At 34.3% G+C, this 25639-nt stretch overlaps 1 protein-coding gene across 2 annotated transcripts in view; it reads left to right on the top strand.

Annotated features, from left to right (window-relative positions):
* Positions 1-1879: 1879 nt before the first annotated feature.
* The window catches only part of LOC110019447 (rhodanese-like domain-containing protein 7), a 31431-nt gene continuing 7671 nt past the window's right edge, over positions 1880-25639 (top strand). Inside the window, exons 1-5 of one of the 2 annotated variants that reach the window (XM_020717107.1) lie at positions 1880-2281; positions 8960-9211; positions 9568-9666; positions 9946-10209; positions 10393-10742. In XM_020717107.1, the coding sequence (XP_020572766.1) occupies positions 1901-2281; positions 8960-9211; positions 9568-9666; positions 9946-10209; positions 10393-10731 (1335 nt within the window). In that variant the 5' untranslated portion in view covers positions 1880-1900 and the 3' untranslated portion in view covers positions 10732-10742. Of the gene's footprint in view, positions 2282-8959; positions 9212-9567; positions 9667-9945; positions 10210-10392; positions 10941-25639 lie in introns of those variants that run through there. The other variant, XM_020717106.1, reaches the window with a different exon arrangement.

Genomic DNA, 25639 nt, shown 5'->3' with positions numbered 1-25639 from the left:
AAAAAAGGGGGGGGGGGGGGGGGGGGGAGAAGAAAAATCATTTTTAGAAAGAGAGAAAGAACTTAATTTTATTTGTCATCACTTAACCAAAATTTCAAAATTTTAAAGTTAACACGACCTTTGATATTAAGGGTTAACTCTAGATAACTATATTTATGTTTCTAAATATATAGCAAATTTATGTAAAATTTTTCAATAATAAAGGTTAATTTTAGGGGTTAAGATATTTTGTAAAAGAGATTAAGACCATGCTTTTCTATTTTTAGTAAAGAAAATTTGTATTTTTGAAATATTTAAAAAATCTTAAAAGATTCATGTAAAAAGAAAATAGGTTAATTTTAGGGGCTAAGATATTTTGTAAAAGAGATAAAGACTATGTTTTTCTATTTTTAGTAAAAAAGAAAATTTGTATTTTTGAAATATTAAAAAAATCTTAAAAGATTCATGTAAAAAGAAAATAATTAAACTTTATGAAATCCTTAAGTTAATATAAATTTATTAAGTGAAGAAATGTAAAAAGTTTTTAACTTTATGAAGAAAGGTTATCCAGACATAGTAATCCTCACAAAAAAAATTAAAAAAGAAGAAAAAAGAAGAAATGTAAAAAGTTTTTAACTTTATGAAGAAAGACTATCCAGATATAATACTCCTCACAAAAAAGAAGAAAAAAGAAAAGAAAAAAAAAAGATGTGAGGAGAAACTTGAGGTGATGCCCAATTAAAAGTTGACTTCACTTGAATCACCTTAAGGAAAAAGACTTGGATACATTTTCTAAACTTTTGATTTGAATATTAACTTAATTATTAATAAAGTTTTATGAAGTTCTTTTTCATTTGAATTTTCTAAGTGACTTTAATATAACAAATTGCAATTTTTCTTGAAAGAAATAGAAGATAAAAAACGTTAGACTTAATTACTGAATATCTTTACATCTTTAGTATTAACTAAAATTGTTCTGAATTTTTCTTAAGTTAAACTATTATGTTTAGAGAACTAAAATATGAAAGTTTAAAAGTTAAATTCTTTACCATACGTCATATTTTTATGTAGTAGAGAAGTTACTTGAGGACAAGTAACATGTAAGTTTGGGGAATTTTGATACACAAAAAATATATGCATTTTTAGGTTCAGTATCCTCATAGCCTAGCCACGGATTTAGAAACTATATCTAAGATTAACCAATGATTTTTTATGTACTGTATCATGATATAAAATTAAAATTGCTCATATTTAGCACAAGACATATTATAAACATTTATCTCATCTCATTTCACCAGAATTTCATTATAGTGGAATAATATTTTTTCACATAAGAAATCTTCATTACATAAACATAGACAACCCTTGCTTTTAGTTCGATTATTGGACTACTTGGGGACCTTAATTAGAATTTTATGGTGGACCTATGGAGCTGAATCACTCTATCAGTAACTTTGTTTGTTCTACTTATACTATAACCATTACCAGAAATCTTTGTTAAGGAGGCTAAAGGCAAACTGATATGTAAAGGGAGTCTTGTTGTTTCTTGGTATAAGTTTATTGCTATAACATGTTTGATATTATCATATTTTTAATTGTAATTTTAATAAATTTTTTAATATACTTGACACTCACTTAATATGTGATGTGTGTATATTATTTTATTTACTGTTATAAAATAATTTTTTTCTTTTCTAGTATCAAATATATTGCTATTACAGTTCTGTTACAAATAAAATTACTGTACGGGATAAAATGATCATTTATCTAAAAAACAGTTACAAATAAGTTATTTTTTAATTACACAAATAATCAACCAAATTATCGGAATCAAGTGATTATCAATTAATTGTAGATGGTCAAATGCCCGAAGAGACCCTAAGATAACAAAAGGTGCGTTTCTACGAATCGACTAACACAAATGGGTACTGTAATCGGCGCAGGCGCGTCAGAGGTGAGGGTCCTCCCCATCGCGCTCAGCTTCAGATTTCCTCGCTTGAGGTCCATTAGAATCCCTTTCTCTATGGAAGCCGCCGGAGAGAAATCCCTACTCCCTAACCTCTCTTGCTGTGCGACTAATGGCAGCCCGCATCCTATCGAAAGCCCAATGCTTGGCGCTACCGGATTTCGTCAGGAACCGGAAGCGGTCGCCGTTGGGAGTTTGGAGATAACTCTAGCGAGAGATGGAGATGATGCTGAGAGGCCCGTGAGGCATTTAGTGGTTGTGTCTTTATATAAGTTTGCGATTTTTGCGAACTACAAGGAGATGCGCAGACCACTGAAAGATCTCTGCGAAGAACTGGTGAGGAGATTGAAAGTTCTATTTTTTTATTTACTATTCTTTCTGTTTTTGCTTTTCGAGATTCTAACTAGGATGTGAGATGTGTTTGCCGTTTCTCTGTTCAAGTGCTCTTTAACCTTTTATGCACAGATTATAACAGCTATCTCTTACAAGATAGCAAGATCACCCTGCTATTTAACCCTGTAGTTTGCATATTTTTGTTCTTAGTTACTGAAATTTTGCTAATGTTCTTTGATTTGGAGTTCTAGCTAATTGTTTGGCGTAGTATCTGCAATACAAAAGAAAAGGGGAGCTAAACAATGGTTGAAAATCAGAAAATTTTATTATTCTCTTTTTCTCCTCCTCCTCAGATAACATATAGAACTTTTATTTGGCCTCTTCTATAGACAGCTACCCAAAACAGAAAGAAAAAGTAATTCTAGCTAATCAAGCATTACATCAACTAATTAAGGTATTAAGTACTATAATCAACGAAAGAAAGCTGTAATGGAAGGGACTGCAGTGGTAATGTATATCATGCAGGAGTCGGATAACACCATGTCAGCTTCAGAATAGTTCGACAAGAGGGAAGCCTTGGGATTGTCTGTTTCATCAGAGGATAATAAGTGTAGATGTTAGATGCATTGAAAGTAGATGACATGAAAAATCACTAATGTAAACATTTTCATTAATACATTTAGCAATTGGAATAGATACAAACTTCTGTGGACTAAATTTCCAATAAGTAATCACTTGAATCACTCCTATGAATCCTAACCCTGACAAGGTTACCTGAGTGGAAGATTTGTAATGTCGGTTAACATCTTCTTTCTTCCTATATTCTGCATTGGACATTTCAAGCTTACAGGCACATTGTGGAGTAAGGTAGTAAAATTACTAACCATTGAAACAACATTTTTGCTTTTGCATTTAGGAAGAAGAGTGATATCCGTGATGTGGTTGGTTTTTTGGGTGTATATGATACTAAAGGGACACTTACCGTTGGATTGGTTGGTTATTGAATTGTAAGCTAATTTAGCTTGTGCTTATTGTCTTGGATTATTCTGCACCAGACAACTTAACGTATTACATAAGGTCCTGTTAACAACTTCAATTTGTTCGTCTATTTATTGGTGATTTGCGGAGCTCAGTTGTAGTGTGGTTTCTAAACATTTCCAAAGTTCTCTCCAAAAATAGCTAACAAATTTCACATCACAATTGTGCATTAGGTTTTGAGGGACTCCATAAAGTCTAACAATTTATTTGAAAACTATACACACAATATAAAAAGCATTAAAAGGTCCTTTTATAAGCTATAAAATGAGCCATCTTAGAAAATATGTCCACCACTTCTATGATATTCCCTTGTTTTGATCCAAGGTAAACCCGCCCAAAATGAAATCTAAACCTAGATCTTCACAAAAGGAGTCCAATGTACGTAACTGTGCAAATAAGACAGTATTTTGGCCTATTCCTCCATAAACTTGTCAAACAAAACACTTTTCCACAAAACGAGTAATTTCTCTTCTAAGTTTTGGCCAAAAGAAACTTTCCCTCATCTGTTCAAGAGTTTTCTCACATCTCGCATGTGTGAACAATCCACCTGTATGAGCCTCTTTAATAAGCTGCGTGCGCATGAATGAATGCATAATAAATAATTGATTGTGTTTGCACAAAAATTCATGACTTAAGGAGTACTCGTTAACAATTTTGGAATCACAACAATGTTGTCATATAGTGTGGAAGTTTTTATCCTTGTTATATGGTTTTGGATGCATTCAAAACCAGTAATTTCTCTTTGGAGTTGGGCCAGTAAAGCTGATCTCATGTTGAATGTGTCGGCCACTTTGTTTTGGGTTTTGGATTAATATGTCAGCATAAAGTTAAATCTGCACAAAAATAAGCTTCATTTTGTTCGTGCATGTGGTTAACTATTTTTTTAGAAGAATAAATTGTAAGGCATGGTGATTAGGGGTAGACACTGGCTTGCCCACCTGAAAGAAAAAAACTTCTATAATAATGATTGATCTGGTATTTTGCCCAATTTCTTCTCTATTACTTTTATTTGCCTAACAAAAATGCTCACGATCTTGCCTTGCTGTCACGCCCTCTCTACCAGAAATCAATCTCGAAAGCCTTCGCATCTCATAGTCTCGCCCTCCCTCGGGAAAATCCCTCTCTGCTCATTGGTAGGAAGATCTAGAGATTAGCCATCTCACTTTCCTTCTGCTCTCCTGAAGCCAAGATCTACAAGGTGAGGATGAACTTGACTGCTATTTTGATGATTCAAATTTGACTAGTGTTGAATCCATTTGGGATCATGGGATGCGAGATTCCGTATAATTCATGAACTAATATAATCCGGGAGAAACTTTGCGAAGGATTGAGAATAAGTTGGGGGATTTTATGAGAGAGAGAGGGATGATCAGGGAGTTTTTTTAGGGTCCAGGGTCGAGGAAGCATTGAGAGGTATATCTCTCTCCCTTTTCCCTTTTTCTTTTTATTTATATGTTATGAATCCTATGTATCCGCTCAAAAGTTTAAATAATAAAATATAAAATTAGGTTATAGCCATATAATATGAAGTTTGACCAAACTTGTTCTCGTCAAGACTGCTGGTATGGATTATCACGATGTTAATAAATGATTATTTACATGTTGACATATTGATGTTGTCTTCTTTCTATGTAGAAGAACTGCCCGTCAGGTTGTGTGTTCAAGTAGTTGTCAGACGGGTTTAGTGGGAAGGTCCAACCAGTTCGTGCGAGTTTGAAATAAGAACTCGGGCAGTGTGAGTGAGCTCGATTGAAAAAACTCACTTGAAGATTAAATCTTGATAAATTTGTTCAGAGGAACTTGCAAGAATGTAGGCGTGCTTCGGAGGTACTCATGGGGTCCTTATGGGCAGAAAGGAGCTCTATAGCTTTTCATTTCTAAAAGTGCAGCTAACGAGTAAGTGCACAATTGATGGGCTCGATCCATTAAGCTCATTAGGGCCATTTAGTACTTGGGCTTTTCTGTTTCAAAAAAAAAAAAAATCTCATTTTCGGCTATACATTTAATTTCCTGATTCTCTTAGCTCTTCGATAGGATATTGCAAGAAGAATGAGAGAATAAAAAATAAAGGATCAGGTAAATCCGGTTAATGACTAAAGGGATGTGATGGTCGCAACAGGCATCCTGCCTTATCAATTTTGTCTGAAGACGTGTATTCATATTTAATCAAAACGGTGTTTTCACTAACAATAAGTTTTCTGGGTTATGTCTTAAAGAGTAGTCGCAAGAGTTTACCATTGAGCTCGAATCTTCCTTCTTCTACGGGCTCAGAAGCTATGTTTGCAGGGAGTAGTTGCGAGTACTTTCAAGTAACAATGGATTGTTTCTCATTTAGGTGTTTTTGCTTTCTAGGTGATGGAAGTAACTCCATTTTTATGGCACATAGATGTTTCGAGTGAATTTTTCCCTGTTGAGTTTCCCAGGGCTAAAGCATATGTTGTTACGAGAGATATGACTTATTTCAGCAATTAGGAGATATGTACTACTAAGAAGTAGTGGTGTACAATGTGAAAAGTTTGAAACTTTCCTGTTATTAAGGGTGTGATGTTTGTGGTTTTGTAGGATTGTCAGAGAATAACTATTAAATCATTTTACATAAGTACTACGAGCACTCACTACATCCGTCGATACATCGTCACCTCATCCTAAGAAAAAAGATAATGTAACAATCATTTACATAAAACACCTAGAAACCACTTCAACGCCTCCATAAAGATCTAGTGGAGATGGTGAATATACATTTCACGCTCTCAATAACCATCTTCACTCCAAGGAAATCCTTCACCAATTCAGCTGCCTACGCATGCTATAACAAAACCTCCTAGAAAAAAGAAAGCATGGACACATAATAATAGAAATAGCAAGAACTTTACTAAAGACAACCAATATTTATCCCATTTTTTGGACAAATGTCATTTTTACCACAACATATTTAATAAACAGACTTCCATCTCACAACACATTTCAAATCACCCAATCAACTACTACACGAAACAAAACTCACATATGACCATCTTAGAATATTCGAATGATCATGTTGGCTTTGACAACAACCACAGACACAACACAAAATGGCTCCCAAAGCACCTCACTGCATATTTGTTGGCTACATCCAAAGCTACAAAGAATATAATGTTATTACACTAACCAAATGAATCATTCACTCCATTAACATTACATTTTAAGAACACAACTTCCCCAATCACAACAAAAAACCCTTCATCACTATCAATAATCCCACAACATATATACCTCACACACTATTATTTATCATTTCTACCCTCCCAACCACACAACACAATTAGCTCATCAACTTTCCCGCTATTATCAAACCAACCCCCAGTCATACTCACCAAAACCCATCATATGCAGATAAAACAACAAACAATACATCTCAAACTCGCAAACATTCTCAACCTCATTCATCAAACACCCCAAATAGACCCAACCTCCTTTCTACAAGCTATCAAACACACACATTGCAGAGCAACAATGTTATAAGAATTTCTTGCACTTCAACAAGGCACATGGATCCTAGTGCCTCCACCAGCCAACCAAAATACTCGGATGTAAATGGACATTTAAAACCAAATATTATGCATATGGGACCATAGCTCACTACAACTCTACAAGGCTTGCCTAGTAGTATAGGAATACAAATAACATCTAGGACTCGACTACCAGGAAAGTTTCAATCTTGTGGCCAAGTTTCCCAGCATACATATTCTTCTCATTATTGCTACAGCCAACAAATTGCTCATTGAACAACTCAACATTTCAAATACATTTTTCATGAGAAACTAGATGGCTCAGTATGCATGACACAACCATCAAGTTTTACAGACAAGTAACACACTCACTATGTCTGCAAACTTAATAAGGCTCTCTATAGGTTAAAACAAGCACCACGACAATCGTATTCAACATTTTGCACATAAATCTTCAATCAAGGATTTTGGGTTAGCAAAGAAGATCATTCCCTCCTTATATATGAACATAACTCTACACTCATATATCTGCTTGCATGTGTAGATGATATACTCATCACAGTCAACTCAACCACCATCATCATTAAACTTATCCACAACCTCATCCAAATCCTTAGCTTTAAACAATTATGACTCATCAAACATGTTTTGGGCCTCCAAATTTAACACATCACACAATGATACTTCATATACCAAACCACGGACCTTCAAAACAATACTACAAAAACTACAAATAATTGGAATGGTAAATTTCAAATCCGTCTTATCACCCCTCTCCACTAAACCCCAACCTAATAACTCATCTTTCAGACCACTACCAGTCCCTCATCGTTATCAAAAACTCATAGGAGCACTTCAATAGCTCACAATCACTTGCCTAGAGATCACTTTTATTGTCAATCAGTTTAGCCAAGAGCTACGTACAAGGAACTCCCAACCTAGGACTACCCATCACAGTGACAACACTTCACCTCCAAGTATATGTAGATGTCGACCGGGCTATCAACTCAGACTACCGTCGATCCACTTTAGGCTTTTGTGCCTACCTGGGCTCCAATCTCACTCAGACTACCGTCGATCCACTTTAGGCTTTTGTGCGTACCTGGGCTCCAATCTCATTTTTTGGTCAGCAAAGAAATAATCAGTTCTGGCACACTTTTCAACAGATGCTGACTATCACGTCCTAGCAATAGACACCATAGAGATTCTTTGGATTCACCGTCCACTTCAAGAGTTTCAAGGACATCCATCGACTCCTACGCCTCTTCTTTATGACCACCTCTGCCATTGTACTAGTTGAAAATTTCATCTTTCATGCTAGCACAAAGCATATAGAAGCAGACTACTATTTCATACGGGACCACCTCAAGAATGACAACCTCTCAATCAAGCACATCATGACAGCAGATCAGGTAGTTGACATCCTCACAAAACCCCTCTCTAGCTCTCGGCATCAAGATCTCACAAGCAGGCTGACAATCTTCTCCCTATTTCTCCGCTTAATGTGGATATATATGAGCTAAGGAACACTCACATACGACAACCCTCAAGCACAAGGGATGTAAATCCATTTCTAAAACCTTCACCAGAAGTGTAAAATTACCATACTCAACTTACGGAATTTACCATCCTACCCTCTAATGTACTATATAATGGCGTGTACAAAGCGGGAATGTGTATAAAATAGTATGCATACCTGAGTTCAATCATTCGAATATCCCACTGCTTTAAATATAAGTGATTAATCTGGTCTCTCTTTTTCTTCTTCTTAATATTTCATTCTTCTCCTTAAAAAAGATGGAAAAGAGGACTTCTATATAGATTTACTTTTTGAAATGTTGGATAATTAATTTCCTTTGAAACTCTTTTTGTGAAGGCACAGACAATTTCATCAAAATTTTATCATGAAATGATAAGAGTGAAATCATGCATATAAAATGAATGTCGTTCACTCAAGTTCTAGATGTGATTATCGTCATAACTCTTTTTTGCATTTACAAAAACCAAAAGACATCGTAATTGCAGGTATAATCAGTTAGCTAATCTGTGAGAACTATGTCAAACTTTAAGTTCCATGTTTAGTTATAACATTGTTCATCTTCTCTTCTTCCGTCAATTTGCTTGTATGGAGATTTACATATCTGATTCTTTTCAGCGTATTTCAGGAGGTATCATTCTAGCACCAGAGGGAATAAATGGTAGCATATGTGGGACGCAAGAATCAGTAGAGAAAGTTCTTGAATTTATCCAATCTCATGAAAGTCTAAGGGGCCTAAGAATAGTTGAATCGCCTGTTAGCCTTGAAGAAGAGGCCATTCATCATGGACACACCAGCCATTCTCCTCTTGGAGCAGGTGAAGAAGCCCCTTTTCGCTGGGATCATGTTCGCGTTAAACTGAAGAAAGAGGTGATTTTTCTTGGTCTGATTGAACAGGAGTCTACCATCAGAACACATTAGAATATCATTTCTCAATTTTCTTGTGACTTTTTTTTTTAAAAAAAAGGGAAGTTCTATATACATACTACTCAAGTCCTATCTATATCTTACGCCTAAACTTCAATTCTCACATAAATACCACCTAACTTATGCATGAAAAGGTGTATTTCACTTTTTAAAAGTTAAAATGGCGGTATTTGTGATGTGAGATGAAATATTTGGGTGGTATAAGTGTAAAAAGCAAAATTTAGCTTTTAGATATGTAAATATATAGGAATTGGGTGGTATATATGTAAATGCCCCTAAAAAATGTTTTTTGCAAGCAGATTGTGACTTTTGGGGATGCAAGCGTGATGCCTACTGAAAGAGTTGGAAAATACGTTCGTCCAAGCGACTGGAATGCTCTGATTAGTGATCCTAATATCGTGAGTAACTCGTTACAATTTGTTGTTTCTTCAGCTGTTTCTGACTTTCAATAATAGATTGCTATAACCTTCTATAATGATATCATTTCTTGGTTTACTCATTTGAAGACTAAAGTTTCTGACTTTCTTAGTTCCATAGTAAAGTATGATATTCAGTGTTTTCTTTCTTATTATTAATGCGCAAAGAACAGCTCCATGGTTTTATAATTGTTGTCATAAAACTTATATTATTGCATTTTAAGTTTGGATATTGTTTTTTTTTTTCCATTTATCGGCTAGGTGTTAATCGATGTACGCAACATGTACGAGACCCGCATAGGGAAGTTCAAAGGCGCTGTCGATCCATGTACCACCTCATTTCGAGAGTTCCCAGCCTGGGTGAACGAGAAGTTTCAGGCCAATGGGTCGAGAACTCGGCAGCCGGACATGGAAAACAATAGACTATTAGAACCTCCAAAGCCGCCTCGCATTGCAATGTACTGCACCGGTGGAATCAGATGTGAGAAGGCTTCAAGTTTTCTGCTCAGCGAAGGTTTTGAAGAGGTATTACTTTGCTTCTTTTTGTTCATATTCTCTATCTTCAGATAAAATTCCTCAACTTCAATTCATCGTAATTCTTACTTCTATCTTTAGATAATATTTTGGAAATCCTAACTACAATTTCAAACAAAGTTTGTGATGATTCGCTCTGCTGATACTGATCTTCTTTCCATATTATTCTTATAGGTTTATCATTTGGAGGGTGGGATTCTGAAGTATCTTGAAGATGTGCCAGAATCAGAGAGCCTGTGGGAGGGTGAGTGCTTTGTTTTCGATAAAAGAGTATCTGTTGAGCATGGGTTGGAACAAGGGAGCTTCAAGCTATGCTATGGCTGCAAACAACCTGTGAGTGATGCCGACATGGAATCTCCGAAGTGGGAGTTTGGTGTTTCATGTCCTTACTGTTTCTTCACCAAATCAGACGAAGAGAAAGAGAGAGCGAGAGCGAGACAAAGGCAGTTCGAAACGTGGGGACTTATTGGCGGACCTGATAAGGGTCGCAGGAATCCAACGAATCCCAGCTGAGTAATAAAAAGGTGATGAAGCCTCTTTCTAGCTCAATCTAGCAATCCTCGCTTTACATGTATGATATTATGGTTATGTTTTGGATTGAATACTCTTGCTTTATCCTTCATTTTGGATTTTTAATTTGGGGCATTTACATACATAGCACTTCTTTTGTATTTACCTCACACCGAAACTTTCATATTGAGATGCAAAACACTTAAATCTTTAATATCACATAAAAAATAACACTATTATCACTTGTTCACTGTGAAATACACATTTTCATGTATAGGTTTTTAGTATCAAAGTGCTCCATATATGTAGATATGAAAATTTAGGTGCGAGTTATGTAAATACATAAGAATTGTGTGCTATCTAAGTTTCCCTGAATTAAACATTAGATTTTAATTTAAGGGAGAGAGACTAGACTGCAGAACTTGAGACCTTTTTTTATGTTTTTTTTTCAACCAATAGCTGAGTTATGGTGAAACTTTTGAAATCTCTTGCCCCATTCTATTTTTTACTTCAAAAGAATCACAAAACAAAATATTATAATTTCGTTTGGTTTCTTCATTTACAACTTGGACGTTGCCCTTCGTGGCTTATTATATAATTTGGAAAATTAGTTAAGTAGCACACATTCTTATGTATTTACATATTTCACACCTATAGTTACATATTTACATTCACATTTCACTGAGTAACAATGGCATAATACTAAAAGAATGTTCATAAAATACTGAGCACTATAAAGGAGAAGTCATATCATAAGAAAAACAAAAAAATCAAAATTCGCTGCCCTCTTCATTATCATCATCCTTATCATTGACCTACTCCATGGGCTCGATCATCTCCACGTATCATCTTGAAGGGTGGTAAAATACGAAACTTGTTTAAACTCGACCTCGTGTTCAATTTGCAATGTTAGAATCGAGATGAACTATGCTTGGTACTCATGTTGGAGTTGGTGTTGATCAATATAATAGTCGAACTGCTGACTCATATCCTACTCACCACTACTGAATGATGGCCATATCATTACTCAAGGTATCAAGTCTCTTGCCTGTAGAATAAATAGAGGTAGAGGATCAGACACTTGATGGGGTTGGTCTAGAAGAAATCTTACCTTGCCCAAAAGATGTCTTCCGATAAGATCCCAAGGTGTCCTTAGTCATAGCTTCACTATGATGAAGCTGCTCTTATCAGCTCTCACCTTTGAACCCCCGCTTTAACGCATAAGACATAAATCACTAATGGGTGGCCAGACTAACAGTGGTCGTTCCCCTAATGATTCTCTGGATAGAAACATAAATGGTAGAACCAATGTTTATATATCTTTCTTTCTAAATACAAAAAATTAGAACTATCATTTACTTCATGACCTCATTAATATTTGTAGATGGCACCATTTTAGCAAGTGCAAAATAATGCCAAGCCTTCAATTTAGTAGTCAAAGTAGAGACATTGAAATTAATAATGTATTCATTGTGAATTCTCCATTGGGTGCGGGAATCGATAAGAAAATTGATAAGTTTCTCATAATCAAGTTCTGGAACAAGAAAACTAGAATATATAGTTGGGAATATAAGGGAGATAAAAAAAGCTTTTATGGACAAAAAACAAAAATAAATAGTTTTCCTCTTCCAAAAATTGTCATCCATTTGTTCTTTTGCATTAGCGAAGAACTCGTAGGCAACATGAATAATGACAGGCTTAGCCTCATAGCACAATTTCTTTTTTTCATTTCTCCTGATAATAATGTCTTCTACCCTTCACTCGAAATTAAGGAAACACTCTCAAAAATTAACTTCTTAGATATCAAGAAACTGCTATATCGACACTAATAAATTTCCTCACATTATAAGTAGTTGAAAAATTAGGGTCTTTGGGCTTCAGAGCCATGAGATCAAAAGGAGGAGGAGAAGAAAAGGAAATCAATAAAAAAACTTAGAAAAATGATGAAAATAAGAAACCAAAAACATGGAATAGCTCTAAATCCATCACCCTTCACTTTTACCCAATCGCTCCGACTCGCTTGGCTAAATTTGATCGCAAAAAAAATAAAAAGAGGAGAGATGCTGATTTATATAAAAAGGGTCGGCGCCAGGGCACTGGGTATGAGCTTTGCGACACTGGGCAGTCAAACTGATAGCTACGAGCATTCAATAGCGTTTATGGAGAATACTTGTTTCACGCGTCAAGTCATAGCATTGTGGCGATGAGTCTGGGCACTATAGCACTATATAGGAATGAAATTGAATGGTTATGATGAAATTATGTGGAGCGGAGAACTTAGTGTGACAGTGCTAGAATGCTACTGCATCACTGAGAGAGCAACTTGGGCACTATGGTGCTCAGGGTTGGTGTGGTGGTGAATTTTCAACATTTTCTTAAAACACAAATTTATTACACACAAAATTAAGAAAGCACACTAACACAATCAACAAGATAACTCTTAGGTTGCCTTCTAAGAAGTGTTTAGGTTAATGTCTTTAACTAGATAATGTCAGATTCTTAATTGGGATGACCTAAGTCAATGGTTTCCCTTTGACCTATTATATCTTTTTCGAGATAAGGTTTAAATTTTTGTTCATTAACTTTAAAGATGCCAACAATCCTTCTATCCTTAATATCAACTCCATCGAGGGTAAACTTTCACTATAGTAAATGGGCTAGATAAGATGTACTTTAACTTCCCAAGAAATAATTTCATTCGAGAATTATATGGTAAAATTTTTTATACACACTCTAAATTTTTCTTAATAAACTTTTGATCATGCAACTTTTTAATCGTCTCTTTACAAATTTTGACATTCTCATAGGCTTGCATTCTAATTTTATTTAATTTATTCAAATGGAATTGTTTTGTCTGCCAAATCCTTGAGATTATATTTAAATTTCTTTAACTGTCCAATATGCTTTATGTTCTAATTTTATAGGTATATGACAAACTTATGGGTATATGACAAGCTTTTTTAAAAACTAACCTATATGGAGACTTCTTATGGGTATTTTATAAGTTGTCCTATATGCCCACAATGTATTGTCTAACCTAATGGAAGAATCCTCCCTACTGGGTTTTTTTTAAAAACTAACCTATATGGAGACTTCTTATGTGTATTTTATAAGCTGTCCTATATGCCCACAATGTATTATCTGACCTAATGGAAGAATCCTCCCTACTTCTATAATAATTTTTTTCTAAAAGTCCCTTAATCGCCCTATTTGAAGCTTCTGCTAAATCACTATTTCGAGGCTGATATGCAACATAAATTTTATATTTTATCCCACACTTAGTAATTAATGTCTCGATCCTTTTATTATAGAAGTAGCTCCTCTCCTCACTAATAATTACTCTAGGTGTTTCATATATGCTAAAAATATATTTCCTTAAAAAATTTTGAACTCCTTGTGAATCATGCCTAGTTAAAGCCAATGTCTCTTTCTATTTGAGATAGAATCTATTGTAATCAAAATGTATTAGTTTCCTAAATATGGTATAAAAGGTCCCATGAAGTTAATACCTAAATAAAAAAAATTCATTTCTAAAAATATAATTTTAGGGAATATTACCTGTTTGTTGATATTTATCATATCGTTTAATATATTCATTAACATCCTTAAATATGGTTGGACAATAAAATCTCGATTGTAAGAATCTTAAAAGCACATCTAAAATCTCCAAAATGCTCTCCAAAATATTAGTAATGGCACAATCTAATGATATTTTTCGCTTCTTCTAAAGGGACACTCTTAATAATTTGGTCCTTACACTTTTTAAAAAGAGAAGGTTCATCCCAAAAAATAAAATCTAGCATCAAACATAAGCTTATTCCTTTAGTTATATGACATATCATATGGGATGATATCACTTACAACTTAATTCACAATGTCAACATGCAAAAGAATAATTTATTAAATAATTATAAGTAGTTTTTCATCGGAATTTTTTTATTAATTTTATCAAGCAATCCTCAAATTTCTCTTTTCAAATCTCGACAAATGATCCACTACATGATTCTCCGAATATTTCATATCCATGATCTCAATATCAAATTCTTGTAACATAAGTATCCATTTGCTCAAGCGTGAATTGACATCCTTCTTAATAATTAGATATTTGATAACTAAGTGATCAATGTATACGTTCACTTTAGTACCAATCAAGTAGGATCTAGATTTGATTACAAATACTATTGATAGTAACTCTTTTTCGGTTGTGATATATAGTTGACTTATGCATCATTTAGAGTTATATTATTATAGTATATTACATGAAAGACTTTTTTTTTTAAATTCTAGCCTAACACAGCTCAAAATGCATAATCACTAACATCACAGATGAGCTCAAATGGGTACACTTAATTAAGTCAACTATAACGGGTGTTGCGATTAATTTTTACTTTAAATGTTCAAAAGTTGCAAGGAAATCATCATTAAATTTAAGTGGAACATCCTTTTCTAACAATTGATAACCTTTTCTAACAGTGATTTAGAAATTTTATAGAATCATTAATATATTTATGGTAAAATCCAACACGTCTTAAAAAACTTCTAATCTCTTCAATAGAAGTGGGTGGAGATAGTTTTTCTATAACTTGAATCATAGCCTGATTTACCTCTATCCCTCTCTTAGAAAATTTATGCCCTAAAGAGTCCCTTTAATGATCATGAGCTGGCAATTTTCCCAATTCAACTCAAGATTAGTCCTATCATCTCAGTAAAACACTGCTAAATGTTCGAGCATGTATCAAAGGAAGTGTCAAATTCAAAAAAAAAGTCATCGATGAATAGTTTAATTACCTTTTCATTCATATCAGATAAAATAAACACATACATCTTTGAAAAATAATAGGACATTGTATAAACCAAATGACATTCTCCTAAAATTAAAAGTTTTATAGGAACTAGTGAAGTTGTCTAATACTGGTTTTCTAATGTTATGAAAATTTAGTTATATCTTAAATATCCATCTAGGAAATAAAAGTAAGGGTGTCCTTCTAATCTATGTAGCTTCTGATTAAGAAATGTCAAGGAAAAATTATGCTTCCTAATTGCTTTGTTCAATTTTCTATAGTTAATATAAATTCTACAACTAATGACACTCTTATTGGGTATAAAGTCATTCCCATTGCTTTCCAATATTGCCACCCTTATTTCTTAACAATACAATGAATTGGGCTCACCCATGCATTATCATATAGAGCTTATAAAATGTCTGCATCAAGCTATTTGAAAATCTCCTTTTTCACTAACTCTTTCATGATTGAATTAAGATTCCTTTGAGGATTAACCTTTAGTTCATGATCATCTTCCATTAATATTATATGCATACATAAGGAAAAGCTTATTCTTTTAAAAACCTGTAATATTCAAACCACAGGCTTTTCTAAAATTCTTCAATACGCTCATTTACTCTGCCTCTTGTAATTCAGTCAAATCAAAAAAAATAATTATAAACAAATTTAAATATTCTCCTAAAAAGACATAACTCAAATATATTTGGAGAAGCTTAAGTTCTAACTTAGGTGCCTCAAATACATAATGTATTAAAGTTTTTGAGTTAGTTGAGGTGTCTAAAAGCTCTAACATATCCCAAATCACTCTAGGCATTACATCTAATAATAGAGTTGATCTTTCCTTAGAAGTTTTACAACTATTCTCAATGAAATCTTGCTATATTTGGTCCAACTGTAAAATTGCATTAAACCGGCTTTTAACACACCCATCCACCTCATAAACACTAAAGCAATTATTATCACTAGGGTTTTGGATAAACATCATTAATTTAAAAATATTTAAAGTAACTTCTTGGTCATTCACTTTCATAGTAAGTTACCATTTCTAAACATTTATCATTGCTTTTCCAATAACTGAGAAATGTGCACTCAGAATGATAGGAATTTTTTTTCTTTCTCCATATCTATAACTATGAAATCTACAATAAATATAAATTTATCTACCTTAATAAGGACATCTATAAATAATTCAAAGATCGATCAACTAACTAAAGAGTTATAATGGTAGGTTGAACCTCTTCTAATCTTAATGCTAGCTCCTAGGTTACACTAAGCTTTTCGAAATAATTTTTCTCCTATAGTACAACGGATAGTGAGACCATTTGAATCCTCCAATTTTTTTGTGGAAGTTTTTTTCTGCATGATAGCACAATATTCCTCTATCAGGGCCATAATCTCATAATCACTTATTTTTTATTAAGGGAAACTTTCATAAACTTAACTAAGAATTTATTTTAAAGCTTCAGTAAATGAATCATTAATTATTAGCTTTCTGAACATTTCTAACAATTTTGAGAAATGTTGATACAAATTTTGTTTTTGAAGTTTTTGAGGAAAAGATGGTTGTATTCTCTCAGGTTTTTTTCCTAAAAGGTGGTGCTTCTTTTCCCAAGTCAAGTGAAGATTTTTCACTAGTTTTCTCCTGTTTAGGTTCCTTATCACTAACTTTTCCCTAATTACCTCTTCTAATTCCTTACCACTTCTCAATCGTATAACTTTGCATTGCTCATATCCTTTTTCCACAGGATTCACTTTAGTGTTACTAGGTAATGTTTATTGAGGTTTATTACTTAATGAATCTTCTAATTAATGAAATAATTGTTCCAAAAAAATCATCCGTACATTCATAATATGTGCTTAAATAGTGTACTACAAGATTTTACAATTAAACCCTTAGACTTTTCAATATTCTCATTTTTTTCCAATAGGACCCTAAATAAGGTCTAATTCACAACACTCTCCCTAAAGATGGGCAAAAAATATCTATTAAGGCCACCTTGTCACATAATCTTGACAAATCTAATGAACTAAGCCCTTTAGTGAGGCAGTCAACCGCTTGCTCTCTAGTGGTAATATGACTTAGGGTCGTTTGGTTGACTTAGTTAGCGTTGTAATGTAATTCTTTTGTAGAGTTTTGAGAAAGTTTTGTATTTGGTTTGAAAATTTGCAAATATAACGTAAAGTTTTAATAAATTTGAAGTTTACATTGTAGATCATTTTGACTGAATTTAGAATTTAACCAAGTTGGCCGAATTTGAATTACATTGTTAATGTAAAATGGTATAGGCAAGTCACTGCCCCCCCCCCCCCCCCCCCCCCCCCCCCCCCCCCCCCCCCCCCCCCCCCCCTGCCCCCCCCCCCCGCCGCTGGCCCCTCCCTTCGCCCGTTGCCGGTTGTGGTGGCTTGCTGCCTCTTCCTACACCATCATCTCCTTGCCACGCCCTACCATCGTTGTTGCCCGCCGCTATTCACTGACGCAGCCCGATGTCTCCGTCCGCCATCGCCGCCAGACTTCACCGTCCGCTGTCTGATGTTGCCGTTCGCTGTCTACCGCTGACGCAGCCCGATGTCTCCGTCCGCCATCGCCGCCGGACTTTACTGTCCGCTGTCTACTGTCCTTTGCCCAAGTAAATATATTATTTTTAATCTACTTCAAATCAAACACAAAAATATACAATCATACATTTATTTTACATTGAACCAAACAACTTGAAAGCATTTTAAATACATTGTAATCATAGTACTCTACAAATCTTTTATATTGCATTTCATTGTTAGCAAACCAAATTCCCCCTTTGCTCCAGCAGTTAGTTATTTAACTTTTCCTTGAAGAAGATCTATCAATCTCCAGATGTTTGGTTCTATCTATTTTCATTCTTTTTCTCTTTTTATTTTTAAATGAGTCGTCAGTTTATCTATCGTCATATAATTTCTTTTTTCGAATATCGGCTTTGAGCTCCTCTAAAGTGGCCTCGATTGTCTTTCCCTTAAAAACCTTGAGATCAACTAGAGACTGCTGACAAACATCTCCTTCTGTGATAGGATCTGATGTGACTGTGGTGTTGGCGGTCAGAGCATCAAACTTGAAATTTTTTTCAGGATTACTTTACTCCTCCTAACTTCTCCAAAAGTATTGGTCCGGTGATCTTAGGTCCCCACACCTTTTTCTTAGGCACTGATGCCTTAAGATGAGTTGTCTTGTTAATGGCATCAACACTATGGAAGGAAGTATGCTCCCTAACACGCAGACTAGATACAGTGATGAGCAACCTGTTATCATCACTCGACCTCGGGGTTTCTTTGAGTGTGGCGGAAGGCAGTATCCTTGGGCTGAGATGAGATTTGATCGATGATCGTCCCACTGGTTTTGAGGAAGCAGTAGCAATATCAACAACTGTGGTAGCAATGACAATACGGTCTCTTAGACAGAGCTTGGCAGAAATCCGCAGAAGTGGTACTTCTTCCTCTCTCTGAATGGATCTATGAGATTGCGAAACGAGCTTGTCCTTCTTTAATATCTGCACTTACATCCGATGCAACACAACACATCCCATCCTTTTCAGGATCTCAACAAAAGAACAGTTTTCCTTACAGGTCAATCTTTCAAAAATAGAACAGACTCAGGTAAGCGGTGTAGACTTCACGTTCCTTTTATCATGTCCATCACAGCGAGAGGACCAGGGCAACATAGTAGCAATCTTACATACATTTTCCTCTCCAGAAGCAGCAGATAGGGGATGAAACCTACTCCCTCCGAGAAGAGGTGAGGTCTCAAGCAGTCCTATTTCCTCCCAGCGAGGACTCTCAGCGGCATGGGTTATCTCATCTGCCTATACTTTCTTAGCCTTAAGATTCTTCCGGCTCCTGTTCCTTTTCTGCGTTCGGGTCAGTGGTATGAACTTTGAGCTAGAACCGTTCTCGAAAATAGATGGTGTCAGAGCAAAGGCATCAATCGACCCCTCTTCATACCAAACTCCCTTTTCTTTTGATGATACTGGCACATCAGCAGGTGCAGTAATAGTGAACCCGGTAGTAGTGGCAATGATGCTGGTAGCAGCGAGAACATCATACCTAACACTCTCTCTCTACCGTCACCTTCTTAAGAGGAGGGAACTTCTGACTACACTTCAGGTCGAACTCAGTTGACGACTCTTTGATTTTGGCAGCAGTTGTCGTCATCAATGTGGGGGTAGACGACTCTTTGATTTTGGCAGCAGTTGTCGTCATCACAACGTGGAATGTGGGGGTACGTCGCCAATTATTACTTTAATTTCTTTGAATATGGCTCCAAACCTAACTGACGATCCTTGGTAGCAAGCGTTCTTGTTTGTAGGTAAGTTTAACCCTCCGCTAAACGAAAATATCAAATTTGGGGACGACATCTTCTGTCATTCGAGAATTTCCGAGCATTAATGTTTTCTTATGCTCTATCTTTGTTGTAATAATTTCAGTATAAATACTGAAATTAATGAATTTGTCTTTCGAACTAGATGTTTCTTTCGAAGCTTAAATAAGTAAAAGTTTTTTAATTTTAATTTTGTTGTGAATTTAATTTTTCTTCTTTTTTACTTGTTTTGTTTTGTGTTGGCCTAAATTTTGAGTATTGTTTTGTTTTGAATTTGGAGTTTTTGTTTTGTCTTGGATTTGAAGTTTTTGTTTTATTTTGGGTTATGTTATTTTATGTTGGCAAGAAGATATTTGGGGTAAAATTTTAGCTTAACTTGTTAAAAATAAGTCAAACTCAGAAGAGGGATGAAACAAATGTGAAATATAGGACTTAGTCCAAAAATTGGGGAGGGTCATTTTTACATCAAACTCACTTCGATTAATTTCACTCATCACTCTTAACTTACCACCCTATTGGGGGTTCCACTACTTTAGATGTAGAGATTCTAGAACCCTTTGTTTAAGTGTGATTAAACAAATTACTCTAGAATCGAGGAGTTAGTTGACTATACTTGCTCAAGGAAGAAATGGGCAAAGTATATCAGCAAAAGAATAATATTCAAGGCCTTCAAGGGACATCGACACACTACTGTTGTATGAAGACAAAACCACCAAATCAAAGTTGAAGAGAAAAATTAGTTCCCAACAGTCACCAAAATAAATCTGTTAGTCTTTTTTTTTAAATTAATATATATATATATATATATAATTCTAACTGAAATTTTTTTTTTCATTTTAAAAAATATGACCGAGCAGCTCTCATATATTCAATGGTTTAAATAACCGAGTATGAAATTACATGTGATGCTTCATCTCGAAAAATGAGAATATCACTCGATAATAGATAATAGCAATTATTCAAACTAAGAAATTTATGATATTTATTTGGTTTGCAAAATCTCCAACAGATCATTCCGCTACCTAATCTAAATATTAAATAAAGTTTAAATTTTTTGGATTACTAATTATTCTATAGGTGCAAGCTCCTATAATTTGTTACGTCTTATGATTGGAGTATTGTCTTCAAGAATTCAAAGTTTAGTTTTGCATGATTGTTCATAGGAAAATCCATTAGGAAAGACTCAAACAAGAATAATTATTTTGAAATACAAAGGAGCAAATTATAGGGGATGCCATAGATACTGAGAAGACCTCAGTGACTTCTCAAACTATCTTGGCTTTATATTTTAGAAGCGATGTTATTTAATGTTTTACTACTGCAATTTATCTAATAATTAGGGCTTATATTTGCATAACATACGATCATGCAAATAGCCCAAGAAGATGAGAGAATTTACGTTGTAACTAACAACAATCTTCATATCCTAAAAAGAGTTAGGACTTATATCACATGCGATACAATCATGCGTAAGACTAAAAGATAGTGTGAGGATTTATGTCGTGTCAGACAAACAACCTCGAAATTCTAAAGGTTTATGTTGATCAAGACTTTTGGAATTTTAGTTGTAGTTCATCATTCGCACGTATTTTGTCTTCTCTTGAGCACCTTGAAAGTTGATGTTGCTTAATTGTATCACCACCTAGTTCTATGGATGTCTTGTGAGGCCTATCCCAGATTCTCATTATTTGATAATTATAATCTTATGAAATAGATTTTGAATTAATATTTATTATTATTGAAATGATTAAAGGGAATTAAAATTTATTTTATGTTATGCGACGCTGATCAAGATCCCATGGTTTCATCGTCTCGATATTACTGTTAGTTTTAAATTTACTTAGCCTAAAGAAACTGTTAAACTTGTTTAGACCGGAATCAATGGTTACCTTATCCAAGAAATACTTGTGAATCCAAAGAGTGAATTATTATTATTGTTTTGTTGTTTGTTTTTTTTATTATCACTATTATATATATATGTTATTTTTTTCTAAAAGGAAATCAATATTTGTACCCGCGCCACGGGGGAATGAATCCCTGACCCGAGGGGACTTATAGTGACCCTGCCACCAACAAGCCAATGCACACACTCACACACACACACACACACACACACACACACACACACACACACACACACACACATATATATATTAAAATAGACCCGTCTGTTTGCCTTTTTGAGGACATACAAGAAAGCTTTAGTTTATTAGCGCTTATATGATCTCTCAAATCACTCAAGAAATTGAACGTGACTCTTATGAACTCAATTATTATTATTATTTTAATATTATATTTGTTTTTTTAGAAATCTTAATGTTTTATAAATTTCTATGGATAGTTTTGTTGAGACTTTATGTCAAAAAAAAGAAAAAAAAGGTTTTGATGGAATTATTGTGGAATTTTGATGGAACTGTTGTGGAGTTTTGGTAGGGATGTTTAAACGCTTGTTTTGATTGATATTTGATGGAGATTTAATAGAGATTTGGTGAGGTTTCTATGGATAATTTTGGAGGGATTTATAGATTGTTTTGGTAGAGATTTGATGATGACTAGGAGAAAATGTTTTAGATGAGTTTTATTAATATTTACTTTAATTTTTTTTCTAAAGGTTTTGGTAGTTTTAGATGAAGGTATTTAATGGAGTTTGGCTAAGGATTTTGGTGGATTTTGATGGAGGTTTTGGTGGAATTTAGGTAGGGTTTTTATGAGTATTTTAATGGAGTTTGGAGTGAAAGTTTTAGGAGGGTTTGCTGAAGTTTAGGTGATTGTTTAGGTGGAGTTATGTGAAGGTTTTAAGTGAACTTCTTTATTTTTTTTATTTTTGTGCTGATTTACATTCACGCCATATAATTCTTATGAATTTTCAAAGCTAACACTTAAATGCTTATTCTTATACAAAAGTACTCAATTTTTATTTTCACATACATTCAAATTTTTAATACCATGCATATATAACACTTAAATTGTATTTTTTTTTATACATACAAAACATTTAAGATTTAATTTTATTACACACACATGCAATTAATATCACATACATAGCATATAAAATTTAATTCTTAATACACACTTAAATTTAATTTTTTGCACAAATAACACTTAATATTTAATATCACAATGGTAACATTTAATATTTAATATCATATTCAGGGCACATAAATAAAACTTGATTTTTTATTATCACATGAATTAAAGCTTAATTTTTTTTATTTTCGCGTAAATAAAGCTTATATTTTATTATCACATAACATATGGCCACTTAATTTTTTCCTAAATAGAAAAATATATTATATATATCTTTTATGTAAAAACTAAAATTTAAGTTTTAAATTTGTAAATACATAGGGATTAAATTGTGTGTATGCAAACATCAATTTTTTTTTTGGTTTAGGTGTTAAAATGTAGATTCGTGAGATTTTCATTTATTATATTTTTTATATTTATGTACTTTTTTATATATTAAAGTTTGTTTTCTTTTAGTTTGGTGTATGTAAAAATTCAAATTTTCTCTCTCTCTCTCTCTCTCTCTCTCCCTCTCTCTCTATTTTCTTTAAATCTTTTTTCATGAGAAAACCTAGGTGGTGTGAGTGTGAGTGTCTAAGCCTAAGTATTGAACATGTAAATCCATGGCAAACTTCTATAAATTGCATGCAAATGAACAAATGTAGGTGATAAGCATGTAGATCCATAAACATTAAGCAGCTTGCATGTGAATTCGAAAGCATTTAGATGGGGAGTTAACATGTAAGATACATGAAAATTAATTTGCTTGCAGGTAGGTCTAAAAATTCATATAACTAGCATGATAAGTTTGTAAAATACATAAGAAGTAAGCTACATGCATGTAGATGTGAAGATTAGATTGTAAGCATGTTAAGGAACTTGAGAACCATTCGAGTTCACTGTATATCTTTTTAGGGGAATTGACATGCACCAAATTCCCATTTATTTACATATTTAAAACCTAACATTTAATTTTTACATTTATACCACCAAAGCTTTTGCATCACATAAGAAAAGCACCATTCCTTTTTTATACTTTCAACTTTTTTAAAATGAAATGAACCATTTCATACATATTTTATGGTGGCACATGTAAAAATAAAATTTTGAATTCTTGACAAGGAAATAGATAGGAACTGGATAACATGTACGTAAAAGTGAAAAACTTAGGTGGTGAATACGTGAATCCATAAAAAAGAACACGTAGGAATAATGGAAACATGAAAGTTTAAATGATAGATATGTAAATCAATAAAAATCGGATAGCATGCATGTAAATTCCTTTATTTTTTAATGCGCTGGCTATGTATAACAGTAAAAAATTGTTTGATATGTATTGTGAATGTTTAGGTTGTTGGCATGTAAAAAAACAAAAGAAGAAATAGAGAGGGAGAGAAAAGGCTTTGTCACCTTCCTTTGTGGTTAAGGGTGGAGCAGCCGATGGAGAGAGGTGGGAGCTTCGGTGATCCTTGAATGCCGCAATGTTGTTGTTGGTCATTTAGTGGTCGAAGGTTCGGCAAGGCTTGCCGAAGAGTGGTAAAGAGCTGGGTTTCGGTCGGGGAAAGGTGGCGAGGAGCTGCTGGGAGCGAGGAGGGCGAAGGTTGTGCTTGGTTTTCGGCAAGGGGGGCTTAGGAGTTGTGGAGTTTGCGAATAGGAGGGGAATCACAGGTGTGTCTTCGGTTGGGGAAGAGGCACGTCTTTTTATTTCTAGGGAGAGGCTTCTGATTTGAGGAAGAACGGGGGAGCTCAGCTGCCTTCGGGTAAGAGGAAGGTGTGTGGATTTGGCTCGCCTGAGAGAAGGAATTGATGGAAAAGGGGGAAGGGCTTATGAGAGGGAGCTTGCCTTTGGTATCACCTGAGAATGGAAGGGGATGAGTGTTTCACGGCTCAGGGAGAAGAGAAGGAACAATTATTACGTCCGTCGGCGTCCCCCGAACGCCGAGCTGCGTTTGGGCGACGGCCGTGATACAACGGAGGTCCGACCTCGACAATCTCTCGAAGAGAAGGGAGAAGGTGAGTTTTCAGTTGTGAAGCCTGTCATGGAGTGAAGTGGGGAGTGCAGCATGCTGTGTTGTCGAGTGAGAGATGGGAGAGGGGACTGAGCATTCACGGTCTAGGGAGAAGAGGAGGGAGAAGAGGAGGTGCTTTGGTTGGGGAGCTTGCCTAAGAGAGAATGGAAGTGAAGCCATGTGATGTCTGGTGAGGGACGTGAGGGAAGATAGAAGTTTCGGTTTGTCATGAGAGAGAGAGAGAGAGAGTTGTGTGTGTGTGTGTATTTATACTTTAGGAAGTTTCGGTTTGTCATGAGAGAGAGAGAGAGAGTTTTGTGTGTGTGTGTATTTATACTTATTATTATTATTATTATCATTTTTATTATTCTTATTATTTTTCTATTATCATCATTACTACTATTATTGTTATTTATTTATTTATTATTATTATTTTGTCATAAGTAAATGATGGGTGTTTGATGTGATTTATCATGAGGAGTTTGAATTTTAATCAATAATAATTATGGTTTGATCATTTGAATTATTGATTAAGTGGATTTTAAGTTGGGTTTCGGCTTTTATTTTTGGCTTGCTTTAGGTTTGGGGAATTGAATTTTTGATTGGGCCTTTAGTTTTAATTTTAATAGATTCAATGATTTTAATTTTAATGGGTTTAATTATGTCGAATTAGTTAGCTTTTAATTAACTGAAATTATTTACTTTAGGTTTAATTTTAAGTAAATTTCTTTATATTGATTTTCTTATTTTAGTTTCCAAAGGATTGA

This window comes from Phalaenopsis equestris, unplaced genomic scaffold, assembly GCF_001263595.1.
Source record: "Phalaenopsis equestris unplaced genomic scaffold, ASM126359v1 Scaffold000055, whole genome shotgun sequence".
NCBI lineage: Eukaryota > Viridiplantae > Streptophyta > Magnoliopsida > Asparagales > Orchidaceae > Phalaenopsis > Phalaenopsis equestris.
This window is presented reverse-complemented; position numbering and strand designations above follow the sequence as displayed.